The sequence below is a fragment of the Manduca sexta genome, unplaced genomic scaffold (genome assembly GCF_014839805.1).
Source record: "Manduca sexta isolate Smith_Timp_Sample1 unplaced genomic scaffold, JHU_Msex_v1.0 HiC_scaffold_3249, whole genome shotgun sequence".
Classification (NCBI taxonomy): domain Eukaryota; kingdom Metazoa; phylum Arthropoda; class Insecta; order Lepidoptera; family Sphingidae; genus Manduca; species Manduca sexta.
In genome coordinates, this window is record NW_023594296.1 from 1 (window position 1) to 14,809 (window position 14,809).

The 14,809-nt window shown below is 45.6% G+C and overlaps 1 protein-coding gene across 1 annotated transcript; it reads right to left on the reverse strand.

Moving 5' to 3' along the window:
- Positions 1-88: 88 nt before the first annotated feature.
- On the reverse strand, positions 89-13,783 carry LOC119192835 (endoribonuclease Dcr-1-like; the record flags this gene model as incomplete). Its single annotated transcript, XM_037446595.1, is given in 20 exon segments — positions 89-337; positions 1,087-1,138; positions 1,141-1,218; positions 2,447-2,555; positions 2,979-3,069; positions 3,556-3,685; positions 5,077-5,152; positions 5,154-5,221; positions 6,155-6,242; positions 6,917-7,108; positions 8,091-8,347; positions 8,401-8,480; positions 8,652-8,921; positions 9,105-9,359; positions 9,532-9,706; positions 11,105-11,198; positions 12,085-12,132; positions 12,177-12,206; positions 13,618-13,697; positions 13,700-13,783. Coding segments are annotated over 20 exon segments (2,414 nt in total), but the record flags the coding sequence as incomplete, so codon positions are not given.
- Positions 13,784-14,809: the final 1,026 nt, after the last annotated feature.

Below are 14,809 nucleotides of genomic sequence, written 5' to 3' on the forward strand. Positions count from 1 at the left end.
TTGATTGACGAGGTGATTAGCCCTTGCCAATTGTCACAATTATGCCGGTTAATTTGAAACCGGATATATACCGACTGATTTCGAGCGACACACTTACATGGACCACAATGGCAGTTAATTTTACTAACTGATTAGTATTAAACGGTCTAATCCGAACTTACCCCTTACAATCTCCTATATCTATCTCTGTCTATGCGTCCGTAAATGCCTAAGGGCGCATCTCGCTGCGGTCCCCTTCGCTATCCTATAATTCCTGCCTACCCCCTTAAAAGCCCCTCGGCCGAAGACTTCCACGCACACTCTCACACGGCGGCCGTCGGCTAGCCGCTCGGGTTTGCTGTAAAAATAATATTTTATTACACATAACGTCACGCTTTAAGTATTTCGGGTAAGCAGAGGTGTAACTCATTGCTCCAACTATATTATAAGAGTCGATTTTGACATAAATTAAGTGTGTTTAGTTTCACACCGACGTATGCTTTAAGCCGAAGTATACAATATATTGAATGAATGAAATCCTTAGCCGAATTTGAGCCGAGACGGCTAATCTCAACGGAGATCAGACAGGAGATATTATAGTGCACGAGTGTGTGCAATACACAAGCACTCTGTTCCTTCTCATAGTCCGGTGAGACATGACCGGAGAGATATCAGACCAACGGCTTTACGTGCCGAGGTACTGTGGTATCACATCTGATGGTATGACTGAGTAATTTTTAAGATGGAAAAACCCAGTCACAATTATTTTTGTCCCAATCCAGGATTCGAACCCAGGAAATCAGCGCGGTAGTTGTCTCTCGTATCGCGTACGCGTTATAACTACGAGACCGAGCCAGTCAGCTATAATTGTACAGATTGATGTTTCAAAAGTCTTGCACTTCTCCTCCCTTTTACTTTTCTTGTGCAATAACAATATCCTGTGTCCTACAGGATCTTAATGTAATCCCATTCGCCTGAGAGCACTTAAATTGTCCTTATTATACACTTGGCATGTGAAAGTTTTACTACCAGGAATTGTTTATTCCTGTCATAATTTGTTGCATGGACGAATGAAATCTATTTCGTGTTGAATAACAATCGTCTCACCCAAACTTGGCGGTGTCGGGCTCCGCCTCCAGCAGCTCCCCTGACGGCGACTGGGCGCGGCCGCGCTGAAGGCCTCCAGCTCGCGCCCCATCAGCCGCACGTACGAGCGCCACACCGCGCCCAGCGACATGCCTGCGACAGAACGCGGACACACACGTCACATCATGTGACCACAAGACCCAAGAAGTAGATAAATAGATATGTTAAAAGTTAAAACAAATAAAAAGTGTAAAAAAATAAAGGATAAGTAAAATCCCTTGTCCTGGATAGGGAGGGCGAGAGGGGGGCGAAGAGTCACAAAAAAAAAAAAACACAAGACCCAATCTGTCGAACCGCTGGAGATGGCGACAGACGAATCAAATGGCGCGCCTTCCCCATCTCTGGCCCTTATTCTTGATCCAACCTATGTGGCATTGTACGCAAATCGCATATACATAATAATAGTAACCCCCCCCCCCTGTCGAATCATTTGATTGAAAAAAAACATGACACGAAACAGGCTTTTTTTTTATTGTTTGGACATGCAAAACATAGTGATCCTTCTACACCTGATGGTAAGTGTAGTGATTAGTTTTGTGGTGATTTATTGATCATTTTGTAGTTTAATGCGAATACGGCGTAAATGTATTTCTGACTGTAAGTATGATGTCGCTGCGACGAATTCTCTTAGTGTAGTAGCAGTGGCATTAGGGCGCGTGGAATTATTACTTTTTATTAATATTTATTTTGTTCGAAACTTACACTATATTTTACATTTACGGTTCAAGTAACTTATTGTAAAGTTATTTCCAAGTAGATAAGTATGTGGTTTTATTTAACAACGCGATGTCAAAATGACCCAGTATAAAGCTGAATAGTTTGTTTGAACGCGTTAATCTCAGGAACTATCAGCTGTTTTCAATAACCGATCCTAATCTCCATCTTCAATCCGATTCCGAACGAACCAATCACAATAATTCATTTATAAGTATGTCAAAGAATTGTTTTCATTTAACAAATGCAATGTCAAAATGACATTGTATGGGTAATTTATCCACAAACCTCAGCCTCGACTCTCATGCCAAGAGCGTCGTCGGGCAAGTTGATATGGAGAATGAGAAAAGTATGAATTGTAGGTAAAGTAGCTCTCCCGCTTTAACAATAACACAGAGCAGAGCGTAATTGAACGTACGAGAATGTTCGATCAAACAAGTCCAATCAGATTTAGACCTTTGGTTGCTTTACATTTGGCAACTTTTTAGAATGTCTAGGACTCCTGCTCCCGCATTGGCAACGCCCTTGTCTCATGCTGCTCACATACTATCAGCAATCATGGAGAGAACTGGGGCGCGTGTTTATGGATCAAATTATTTATAAATACCTGAGTCCAGGAATATGGCGCCGGCGACGGATTCGAACAGGTCTCCGAGTGCCTTGGGCACCTCCACGTCCTCCGCTTGCTCCATCTCGTCCTCTTGGATCAGGTAATGCTGCGGATGGTATGATTTGTTTAGCGATTGGGCGAGTGTGTGCTTCCGAATGTAAGAGCAGTGATCATACAAGTGATGGTTTAACAATGAGTAATATCAGCCCTGTATTATATACTGTCCCACTGCTGGGCCTCCTCTACTCAGAGATTAGGCCTTGGTCCACCACGCTGTAGTGCGGGTAGACTTCACACACCCTCAAAATTCCTATAGAAACTTCTCAGGTGTGCAGATTTCCTCACGATGTTTTCCTTCACCGTTGAAGCAAGCGATAATTCACAAATACACATAATTTTACATAACTCAGAGTGTGTTTGGGTTTTGAACCTGCGGACATTCGTCTCGGCAGTCCGTTCCATACCCAACTAGACTATCGCCATTAAACAATGGATATTAATCAACAATTTCTCATTAACATAAACTCACCTCTTCGCTAATAGAGTGTCCATTCTCCTCTTGTATCTTCACGTATTTAGTGAGAACTTCGTTCAAGCCCGGCGACATGTGACGGAAATATCTGTACAAAACAATTTCATATATTATTTTTTTATTGCTTTGAACGACGAGACGAGCTTGTGGAATTCCGGCTCTCAACTCCCTGTTTCAACAGGCAGCTTTAATTCCAGCAGTCGGTTCATTTAAATCTCGTTCCGGTATTCCGGTAATCCGGAATTCCGGTACGCAATCTTTTCATCACAACATTCGTTTCAACAGTCGGTTCATCAAAATCTCGTTCCGGTAGTCCGGAATTCCGGTATGCGATCTTTATTTTTACACTTCAACATTCCTATCAGCAGTCGGTTCATCTAAATTTAGTTCCAGTAAAAAAAATACCTCATACCGGTATTTTCGGATTCCGGAACTCCGGTACGCAATCTTTTTTTTTACCTCAACATTCGCATCAGCAGTCGGTTCATCTAAATCTCGTTCCGATATTCCGGTATTTCCGGAATCCGGAATTCCGGTACGCGCCTCCACTACACTATGACCGTTCTGTACTCACTTGTGGAAGCCGTGCTTGGCGGCGAGCGTGGCGAATATAGTGTTGTTGACGAGCGCCGAGCGCAGGTCCGTGAGCGCGCCGGGACAGTGGCGCCGCGCGTCCTCGTACAGGTGACGCGTTATCAAGTAGTCTGCAACAATATATGTAGTCGGTTGAAAGGCTGATTAACTTTGTTAGGCGATTATTGTAAACGCAATATATAAATAGAAAACATGAGCAAGTCACTAATGACGTTTTGACAAAAAAAAAACGTCACAAGTTTTCCTTTCTCTCTGTCTGTGCCCATGGCTCTCCTAACAACACTGTCGCAATATATATCTCTGTTCATCCTGGAATCCTTCGTTTTATTTATAAACCATCAGACTTAAGCGACACAAAGTTTCATAAATATTTAAAATCAGCACTTTTTTCTAAAATTAAACACTAAACTATTTTCACGGAGATCAGACAGGAGATATTATAGTGCACGAGTGTGTGCCATATACAAGCACTTTCTGTTCCTTCTCATAGTCCGATAACACAATTATTAAAAAAAGGTGCACGTGCATCAACTCAGCCACGAGTCAATATAGATCTATTGATCTATTAATACGCGTTCCAGTCTCTCCCTGATCGCTTACAGGGCGTGAACAGCATGAGAGTGCAGGCAGAGATTTAGATCGATTCCCTTATAAGATTTTGATCTAGTACTGAAGGTTTCTTGCAGTCGATCTTCTTCACATCGATAACACGTTCCAAAATTGAGTAGATTCATTACGATTTAAAAGATATTTTAAAAAATATATTGTAACTTATCATTAAAAAAATAATAATAATAAACTTTGCGCTGTATGGGTACAGCGTCATGCGTTACTGCTCAAAGCGTGCCGCCTCCAGCCGGCGACCGACAGTGTCGGGTGCTCGTTCGCCGCTCGGCGTTCCGTAGTCCATCTCACGCCTCACACCTCACGCATCACACCTCATGCCTCACACCTCACGCATCACATCTCACGTCATCACACCTCATGCCTCACACCTCACGCCTCACTCTTCAAACCTCACACCTCACACTTCACGCCTCACACCTCACGCATCACACATCACCCATCACATCTCACGCATTACACCTCACGCCTCACCCATCACACCTCACTCTTCAAACCTCACACCTCACGCCTCACACATCTCACCTCACGCCTTACACTTCACGCATCACACCTCACACCTCACGTCATCACGCGCACCGCACGCTCTCACACTCTTATATGCCGAATGTTTTTGTTGAGATGTCAATCCCGGTGGCGATAGGTCCATATCACGTCATTCCTGTCGGCTTCCTTTTATGTAGAAATTCTGTAGAATCTAATCATCAAAATGATTTGGAGACCGCATTTATGCACATAAATACCAAGATGTTGTCGAGTCCTTTTCGGAAAATATAACCATTTCCTACTAATGTCGATCATTATATTTCGTCTTTGAAAAGGCCCTTTAATTTCTGTTGTAACCGCAACAACTTTCTTTTGTACTCAGCCCACTTACCCAATATGGCGTCTCCGAGGAACTCGAGCCTCTGGTAGCAGTCGCTCAGCCTGTTGTTGTGGTGCGAGGCGTGCGTCCAGCACCTGCAGCAGCAGCGAGCGGTCCTGGAACCGGTACTGCAGCGTGCGCTCCAGCGCGTCGTAGCCTACAATATTAAATAATGTTTATTTTTGAGAACCTGTCAACGGTATACTGGTTTCCCCTAGCTAAGTGACTGTTGGAGCCTGGAGGAAAGTTTGGAAAGGAAGCTGAAGAATGAGAAGGGACCATCTTGGGATGGGTGGATGGGAAAAGAGGATCAAGGAATGTTCGCGAGCCCTCATAGGCCTCAATGTGTTACAACCATGAGGTATACACTGAACTGTATGCCTAGAGCGACAAATGTGCCCCCGTGTAGGCGAGCCGAGCGCACAAGAATAGGGGACCGTCCTGTGTTTGATTTTGTACATTATTCAATATGTAGTGGTTAATAATACGAAAAAGAAACCCTGCTGCGAAAACTGCATTAAAATTGGTTAAAAAAATGAGCCAGTAATTCATATTTCAAATATTACTGTGTGCCGAAGTGGGCGCGATGTGGGGATATCGCTTCATCTCTTTCTTTTGCACGCGTCGTAATGCCCGATGACGTCACACGTGGGTATTGCGCCTCTTTTCTGTTTCTTGTTTCTTCTACCGAAATTGAAAGACTTATAACTTGTTGATTTTTTATCGGATTTAAATAATTCTTTCTGTGTTATAATTTATATAACGTAAATATTTGATAAAAATAAAGAACAAAATGTGTCCGGTCCCCTATTGCCGAGACGGGGAGGGTGTGTGTAATAATGTACCATTGACTGCCTCGGTGGCGTAATTATACTAGATGGGCGGTAACATTTGTCATAAATGCTCCGCTCCTATTGGTTATAGCGTGATGATATATAGCCTACAGCCTTCCTCGATAAATGTGCTATCCAACACTGAAAGAATTTTTCAGTTCGAACAAGTAATTCCTGAGATTAGCGCGTTCAAACAAACAAACTCTTCAGCTTTATATAATAGTATAGATATATATTCGACGTCACTAGACACTTACCAGACAGCATTTGTTCCAGTTCTCCTTCGGGATCTTCTATATATCTCAGGAGGGGAGACGGAGGTGCCTTCAGTTCACCATATACCGGCTGTAACAAAGAAAACAAATAATTATACATACTTGCATGATATAAATGTGTGGCGGTACAGTTAGTATACACCGCCATCTAGTCAATATCAATGGAACTACGAGAAGACCTATGTGGTATTGACATAATTGTGAGGATAACACACAGCAATCACGCTAGATGGCGATAGACGATACTGAGTTGCGATAGAATTTGCGCGACGCAGTACATATACCAACTCCGAATAGGAACCTTAGAGCCGCGGCCGGTCACAAACATCTTGACTGATCTTCCCCTTCCATAGAGGAACGCAACCATCTATTCGCCACAAATGTGTTCTCTTTCTCTTTGTTTCTTTCTTTCAAATTTTAGTTTTAGCATCATCTTCGAAATGACATTAATTTTGTACGTGTAAAAAAAGACTTCGTTCTAATTGATCCATTTTATCTTTGTGAATTATCGCTTGCTTTAACGGTGAAGGAAATATCGTGAGGAAACCTGCATACATGAGAAGTTCTCTATAGGAATTTCGAGGGTGTGTGAAGTCTACCAATCCGCGCTACAGCGTGGTGGACTAAGGCCTAATCCTTCTCAGTAGTAGAGGAGGCCCGTGCAGCAGTGGGACAGTATATAATACAGAGCTGATATTATTATTATACCCACTAATATTATAACCTCAGTCGACCTCAACTCACCTGAATCCAGGTTCCGTTCGAATCCTGTCGTGGCGGCAGGGACCCGACGCGCCTGTCCTTCCACCACCACTCCTCGGTCCTCTCGCTCTCGAGACACTCCCGCGCTGGTTCCTCTTCATCGGACGAGCACTCCGATGATGATGATGATGACGAACGGCGCTGGCGTTTCGGTGATGGGGGCGGTGATGGTTTCTGTTTATATAAACATCAAAGTAAATAGGCTAGTTTTCTATGTTTGATTTAGTTTATTATTTTACATGTAACAAAATATTTTTTGAAATCAGTATCAAAATTGTTGAAAAACAAAGCACTTCATATTTGAAATATTGTGAACAAAAGTGGGGGCGTAGTGGGGATATCGCGCTGTCCTCTTCGTTAGCGCTTAGCGTTATGGTCGGTGGCACTGCGTGACGTCCAATTTCACTGGCTACAAGCTAAGATGTTTTTATTACATAGATACGTTGTCCGAGCTCAATACTGGCAAGACGAAAGCGAGGTAATTGCCCGACATTCACTTAGTCAACCTCCAACCACTGTCGCTGCTAGTCGGCTTACTAACTTCTTGTATTTTTATAAATAAAATGCCTTCCTGTGTTTTTAGACGATGTACAAATTATACTCCAGGCCCCCGGCTGCCGGGTGACGTGGTGGAGCGGCAGCACGCGGATGCCGAGCCACGACATGAGATGTGAAGTGTCACTGTGTGCAGTAGTCACACTGGCTACAAGTGTCTGACCTGGTCCTGCGCGTGCGTCGCGTCCCGCGGCGCGGCCCCGGCGGCAGGGTGACGTGGTGGAGCGGCAGCACGCGGATGCCGAGCCACGACATGAGATGTGAAGTGTCACTGTGTGCAGTAGTCACACTGGCTACAAGTGTCTGACCTGGTCCTGCGCGTGCGTCGCGTCCCGCAGCGCAGCCCCGGCGGTAGGGTGACGTGGTGGAGCGGCAGCACGCGGATGCCGAGCCACGACATGAGATGTGAAGTGTCACTGTGTGCAGTAGTCACACTGGCTACAAGTGTCTGACCTGGTCCTGCGCGTGCGTCGCGTCCCGCGGCGCAGCCCCCCCGGCAGCAGGGTGACGTGGTGGAGCGGCAGCACGCGGATGCCGAGCCACGACATGAGATGTGAAGTGTCACTGTGTGCAGTAGTCACACTGGCTACAAGTGTCTGACCTGGTCCTGCGCGTGCGTCGCGTCCCGCGGCGCGGCCCCCGGCGGCAGGGTGACGTGGTGGAGCGGCAGCACGCGGATGCCGAGCCACGACATGAGATGTGAAGTGTCACTGTGTGCAGTAGTCACACTGGCTACAAGTGTCTGACCTGGTCCTGCGCGTGCGTCGCGTCCGCGGCGCGGCGCCCCCCGGCAGCAGGGTGACGTGGTGGAGCGGCAGCACGCGGATGCCGAGCCACGACATGAGATGTGAAGTGTCACTGTGTGCAGTAGTCACACTGGCTACAAGTGTCTGACCTGGTCCTGCGCGTGCGTCGCGCCCCCGGCGGCAGGGTGACGTGGTGGAGCGGCAGCACGCGGATGCCGAGCCACGACATGAGATGTGAAGTGTCACTGTGTGCAGTAGTCACACTGGCTACAAGTGTCTGACCTGGTCCTGCGCGTGCGTCGCGTCCCGCGGCGCGGCCCCGGCGGCAGGGTGACGTGGTGGAGCGGCAGCACGCGGATGCCGAGCCACGACATGAGATGTGAAGTGTCACTGTGTGCAGTAGTCACACTGGCTACAAGTGTCTGACCTGGTCCTGCGCGTGCGTCGCGTCCCGCGGCGCGGCCCCCGGCGGCGGCAGGGTGACGTGGTGGAGCGGCAGCACGCGGATGCCGAGCCACGACATGAGATGTGAAGTGTCACTGTGTGCAGTAGTCACACTGGCTACAAGTGTCTGACCTGGTCCTGCGCGTGCGTCGCGTCCCGCAGCGCAGCCCCCCAGCAGCAGGGTGACGTGGTGGAGCGGCAGCACGCGGATGCCGAGCCACGACATGAGATGTGAAGTGTCACTGTGTGCAGTAGTCACACTGGCTACAAGTGTCTGACCTGGTCCTGCGCGTGCGTCGCGTCCCGCGGCGCGGCCCCCGGCTGCAGGGTGACGTGGTGGAGCGGCAGCACGCGGATGCCGAGCCACGACATGAGATGTGAAGTGTCACTGTGTGCAGTAGTCACACTGGCTACAAGTGTCTGACCTGGTCCTGCGCGTGCGTCGCGTCCCGCAGCGCAGCCCCGGCAGCAGGGTGACGTGGTGGAGCGGCAGCACGCGGATGCCGAGCCACGACATGAGATGTGAAGTGTCACTGTGTGCAGTAGTCACACTGGCTACAAGTGTCTGACCTGGTCCTGCGCGTGCGTCGCGTCCCGCAGCGCAGCCCCCCGGCGGCAGGGTGACGTGGTGGAGCGGCAGCACGCGGATGCCGAGCCACGACATGAGATGTGAAGTGTCACTGTGTGCAGTAGTCACACTGGCTACAAGTGTCTGACCTGGTCCTGCGCGTGCGTCGCGTCCCGCAGCGCAGCCCCCGGCAGCAGGGTGACGTGGTGGAGCGGCAGCACGCGGATGCCGAGCCACGACATGAGATGTGAAGTGTCACTGTGTGCAGTAGTCACACTGGCTACAAGTGTCTGACCTGGTCCTGCGCGTGCGTCGCGTCCCGCAGCGCAGCAGGAGTGACGTGGTGGAGCGGCAGCACGCGGATGCCGAGCCACGACATGAACAACAACGCGCCCCGCGGCCCGCACTCCAGCAGGTACGCGCCGATCAGAGCCTCCACGCAGTCCGCTATGGACTTGTCTGAGACGGTGTGAAACGAACGAATGAGCACGGTGACTTGGTCAGGGCCGTTCAAGTATTACGTAACGCAATTTTTGAAGGTTTTGACCCCTCCCATGTAACGCGTCGTAACGTTTTCCTGTACGCCCCGCCTCCCCTCCAAAAGTTATGTAACTCTATAGTGACATTTTATTTGGAATATTCACAATCATTTTACGCGAAATTGCTTAAATGCCTTTGTTATTGTTTTAAAATAAAAAAATCAATGTTACATAACGCTTTGTACGAGACCCCCTCCCGCGCCTGTTACGCATCGTAACGTTTTACAAGACACCCCCCTCCCCCCACATTGCGTTACGTAACACTTGAACGGACCCTCAGATGTACGAAAAAAAAAGAAAAAGGGTTCGAAACTAAACCAGCTGGCCAGCGGACCATTGTGTTGGCGATACACTTTCGCTTGCATTTTGCTTAGGATCGGACGGACGTTCACAATCGTTGCATTTCGCTAGCTATATTTTAATGTTCTTTCTCTTTTGCTTATTTGTTAACTGATTTAATTAAAATTGTTGTCTTTTAGTAAATAAGTTTTTGTTATAAGTACTAAATACTATTTTAGTTTTGAGTTAATTGTCAAACAAATAAATGTTAAAACGCTAAATATTATATTTTATACATTCCTAGTTGACCCGACAGACGTTGTCCCGTCTTAACTATGTATGCACGCGCGCATTCTGTCAATCGCTGACAGTTATTTCAAGCAATTGACAGTTATATAAAATTAATATTTTCGTTAAGTTTTCTTTATTTTTTTTTATTTTCCGCGCATTTTTTTTTTATTTTTTCTTTCATAAGAACCTTCTCAAAAAATAATGAAATCGGTCCAGCCGTTCACGCGAGATGGCGTGACCAAGGGAAATAGGGATTCATTTTTATATATATACTAGCGACCCGCCCCGGCTTCGCACGGATGCAATACTGATACTAAATACACTACAGAAAAACTGTGAACGTTGTATATAAAAACATAGCGGCCCGCTCTGGCTTCGCACGGGTATAACATAACAAAATAACAGTATTTCTATACTATTAAATGGATGTTATTATACATATAAACCTTCCTCTTGAATCACTCTATCTATTAAAAAAACCGCATCAAAATCCGTTGCGTAGTTTTAAAGATTTAAGCACACATAGGGACAGAGAAAGCGACTTTGTTTTATATTATGTAGTGAAGTCAAGGGTCCAGTAATGAAATTTCTACGGGACCACATGAGAATCACCAACTTTCAAATAAATAATCATCAAAATCAGTTCACCCAGTCAAAAGTTGAGGTAACAAAAAAATACAGTCGAATTGACAACCCCCCTATTTTTTTCGAAGTCGGTTTAAAAACTAACAACTATAGCTTCACTCACCGGGTATACTATGTTGTGTGATCAGATTATAAGGTATGTAACATCCACTACTGTCCACGGACGTCTCGTTCTTCGGACCCTGCTCTTGACATTCCTGTAACAATATTGTATTGAAATAAAACTATGGTCAATCCCTCCGTGATCATGAAGGCTGCAGACTTCAAAACGTTGGGATTTTTAACACGCACCCACACACGCGCACACACGCACGCACGCATGACCGTGCGCACGCACACTACACACGCACATACGCACTCACGCACGCATTGCCATGATTGTTTACATTCTTAACTTTGTTTGCGGAAGTTAAAATCTACTCTATAAGTATTTATTGTAGCGTTAGGGTACACTTTCCCCGCTAACATACTGTAGCATTGAAACAGACTCCACCCCTCAGGATAATATATCCACTCTATTTTTGAATCAAATTTCACCCTCTACACACATACCCTGTGATTTAGGATCAAACTTTACCTTCAGTACCCTCATTTGAGACAATCTTAACCCCTTGAACATGCACTCCGAAGCTATAGCCCCCCGCGCGCCCCCGTCACTCCTCCAAAATACTCACCGCAGCCTGTATTAGGATAAAACATCACCTCCAGTACACTCACATGTGGAATTAACTTTAACTCCAAAACATACACTGTGTAGCCACGGGGTGGAATCCCCCCTCAATATATTCACCGCAGTCTGCGTTAGGATCAAACTTCACCTCCAATACACTCACATTTGGAATTAACTTTAACTCCAAAACATACACTGTGTAGCCACGGGTTGACCCCTGCCCCTGCAGTATACTCACCGCGGCCTTGGGATGCAGCGGGCAAACTTCACCTCCAAAACCTACACTGTGTAGCCACGGAGTGAACCCCGCCTCCTCCAGTATACTCACCGAAGTCTGTATTAGGATCAAACATCACCTCCAAAACATACAATGTGTCACACAGGGTGACCACTGCCCCCTGCAGTATACTCACCGCGGCCTTGGGATGCAGCGTGGGCGGAGGGCGGTGGCAACGGTGAAGCTCGAATTTGGACGCGATCATGCGCGCGCCCAGGCGCTTGTTGCGGCCAGACGGTACAGGTTGAGGTTCGACACCTGCGCACACACATCTACTGTTAGACAATGTGTGATGTGCGTGCATTAGCTTATATTACTATTGTGACTATGTACAAGAAAGACTTGAAAAAAAAATTACATAAGATGTACTGAACAATTGATGACAAAAAGCCCGGAGTTTCTTTCTGCCTTTCTTCTTCGGGTAGTCATCACTTAGGTAGCTAGTGAAAGGCTGGTAGGTTAGCTAGGCTAGGGCTCATGTCCTCGCCGGTGAGGATCGCGACGCGTTACCCTTCTATTTCCCCCTACTTGCCAGTCCGAGCTGGTTACTTCGGTTTGTACCTTGTTTTCATTATAAATTTTATCCCTAATTTTTAATGTTTTAATAGTTGTTTAGAAATAATAGTAATTATTCTTATGCTTTGTTTTGACGTATCATAAGTGCAACTTTGTTCGCCTACGTGATAAAATAAAAGAATTTTTGTTTTAATAGGTCCTCACTGGCTCTACAATGTCCAAGGCACAAGTTTAATAGGAGAAATTAAACTGTTCAAAATGTTTGCTGGAGGATATACTTCATATCCACTCGTATAGCGATAGTGCACAAGGTGTTAAAACCCACCATAGTGGTCCACGTGTGTCGCGTTCGGGATCAGCCTGTGTATATCCAACAGGCATGATTGTGTAGACTGAGGGGTAATCATCTCTTGTCCAGTCGACACTCCACTACACTTAACATCAGGTGCAGTGGGGACGCTACAACGTACCCGTACAAAATAAAAGCATCGTGAAGAAACCTGCATAACTGACAATTTTTTAATAGAAATTTGAGAGTGTGTGAAGTCTGCCCGCACTACAGCGTGGTGGACTAAGGCCTAATCCCTCAGTAGTAGAGTAGGCCCAGCAGTGGGACAGTAGACATTCTATTGGACCCATTACTTACCATCAGGTGCAGTATACTTTGCCTTGCACATATAAAAGAAATACTACTTAACGCACGCTTTTCACGGTGCTATCCGGGCGGATATAAAATATATCCTACAAGCAAAATTTTATCATTATTAAAGAACTTATAAAAACTTCTAAATATTTTTATTCCTTTCTGCTTCCTTACCACATAACGACGGTGATCACTTCCAAGTCCCCTTTTAACAATTCAATCCCTCATTTTATTAAGTTATATTGTTAGAGAACTCATAACAAAATCATTTTTATTCCTTTCTACTTTCTAACTGCACAGCGACGAAGATCACTTCCCAATTTCAAATGTGGAGGCTTGTTATTAGCAATAGTTGTTATGTTTGATATTATATATTTACTTTGTTTATTAGTCTGTAAGCCTTCTTCAAAATAAAAAAAAATATATAAAAAAAAGTTGCTTTTACTCCCTCACCCGCACCTACCCCTCTTTTACTAAACACATTACACTTAAAACAACTCAACCGCTCACCTGTTTGCTCCTCATGTGACTTAGCTTCCCCTCGTGCACGTTCGGATGCGCGCAGTAAAGGTACGCCGTGATGGCGAATTGAGGAAACTGTCCCCGATAGTCTCCAGACGTTCCAGGTTTATCCCGTCGTTCGCGTTCGACATCGTCAGCGCCTGGAGCGATGGAACTTAGAGTTAGAGAGTTTCCCGTCCTCACATCCACTACAACTCCTGTAAGGATCAGCAGTGACATTGTATCGAGCGGTGAAGCTCGCCGAGTCTCAGGGAACACTATGTCATTATCCCGCAACGACATTAATAATAATATCAGCCCTGTATTATATACTGTCCCACTGCTGAGCACGGGCCTCCTCTACTACTGAGAGGGATTAGGCCTTAGTCCACCACGCTGTAGTGCGGATTGGTATCCACACACCTTCGAAATTCCTATAGAGAACTTCTCAGATGTGCAGGTTTCCTCACGATGTTTCCTTCACCGTTAAAGCGAACGATAAATTCACAAAGAATACACACATGATTTTAGAAAAGTCAGAGGTGTGTGTCCTTGGGATTTGAACCTGCGGACATTCGTCTCGGCAGTCCGTTCCACACCCAACTAGGCTATCGCCGCTGCTCATAACGACATTAATCAAATAAAAAGATAGAGAGGAGTTGGAAATATTAATTGTCCACTTAAACTTAGAACTTTAACTTAGAGTTATATAATTATAGACTTATTAGCTTTTGCTCGCGGCTTGGCTCGCGTGAATGAGTTTCTACGCGATAAAAAGTAGCCTATAACCTTCCCAGGGTCTTAAACTGTCTCCATACCAAATTTCATAAAATCCGTTCAGTAGACATTGAGGAAATCGATAAAATACAGGCAGCTTTTGTGAACTTTGTTTTATAATATCTTACTAATATTATAAATGCGAAAGTCTGTGAGGATGGATTTATGTATGTTTGTTCCACTTTCACGAAAAAACTACTGAACGGATTTGTATGAAACTTTACAGTAATATTGGTTATACATTAGAATAACACATAGGCTACAATTTATAATGATTTTTTGTAATTTGGTCATAATATAACGATACATATCAAATGAGTCGGAAAACTTCTTCACGCAAGCGAAGCCGCGAGCAAAAGTTACTGAATATTAAAAGTATATGAAATGAAATAGTTCATTTGAACATGTAAAATGAACATTATTT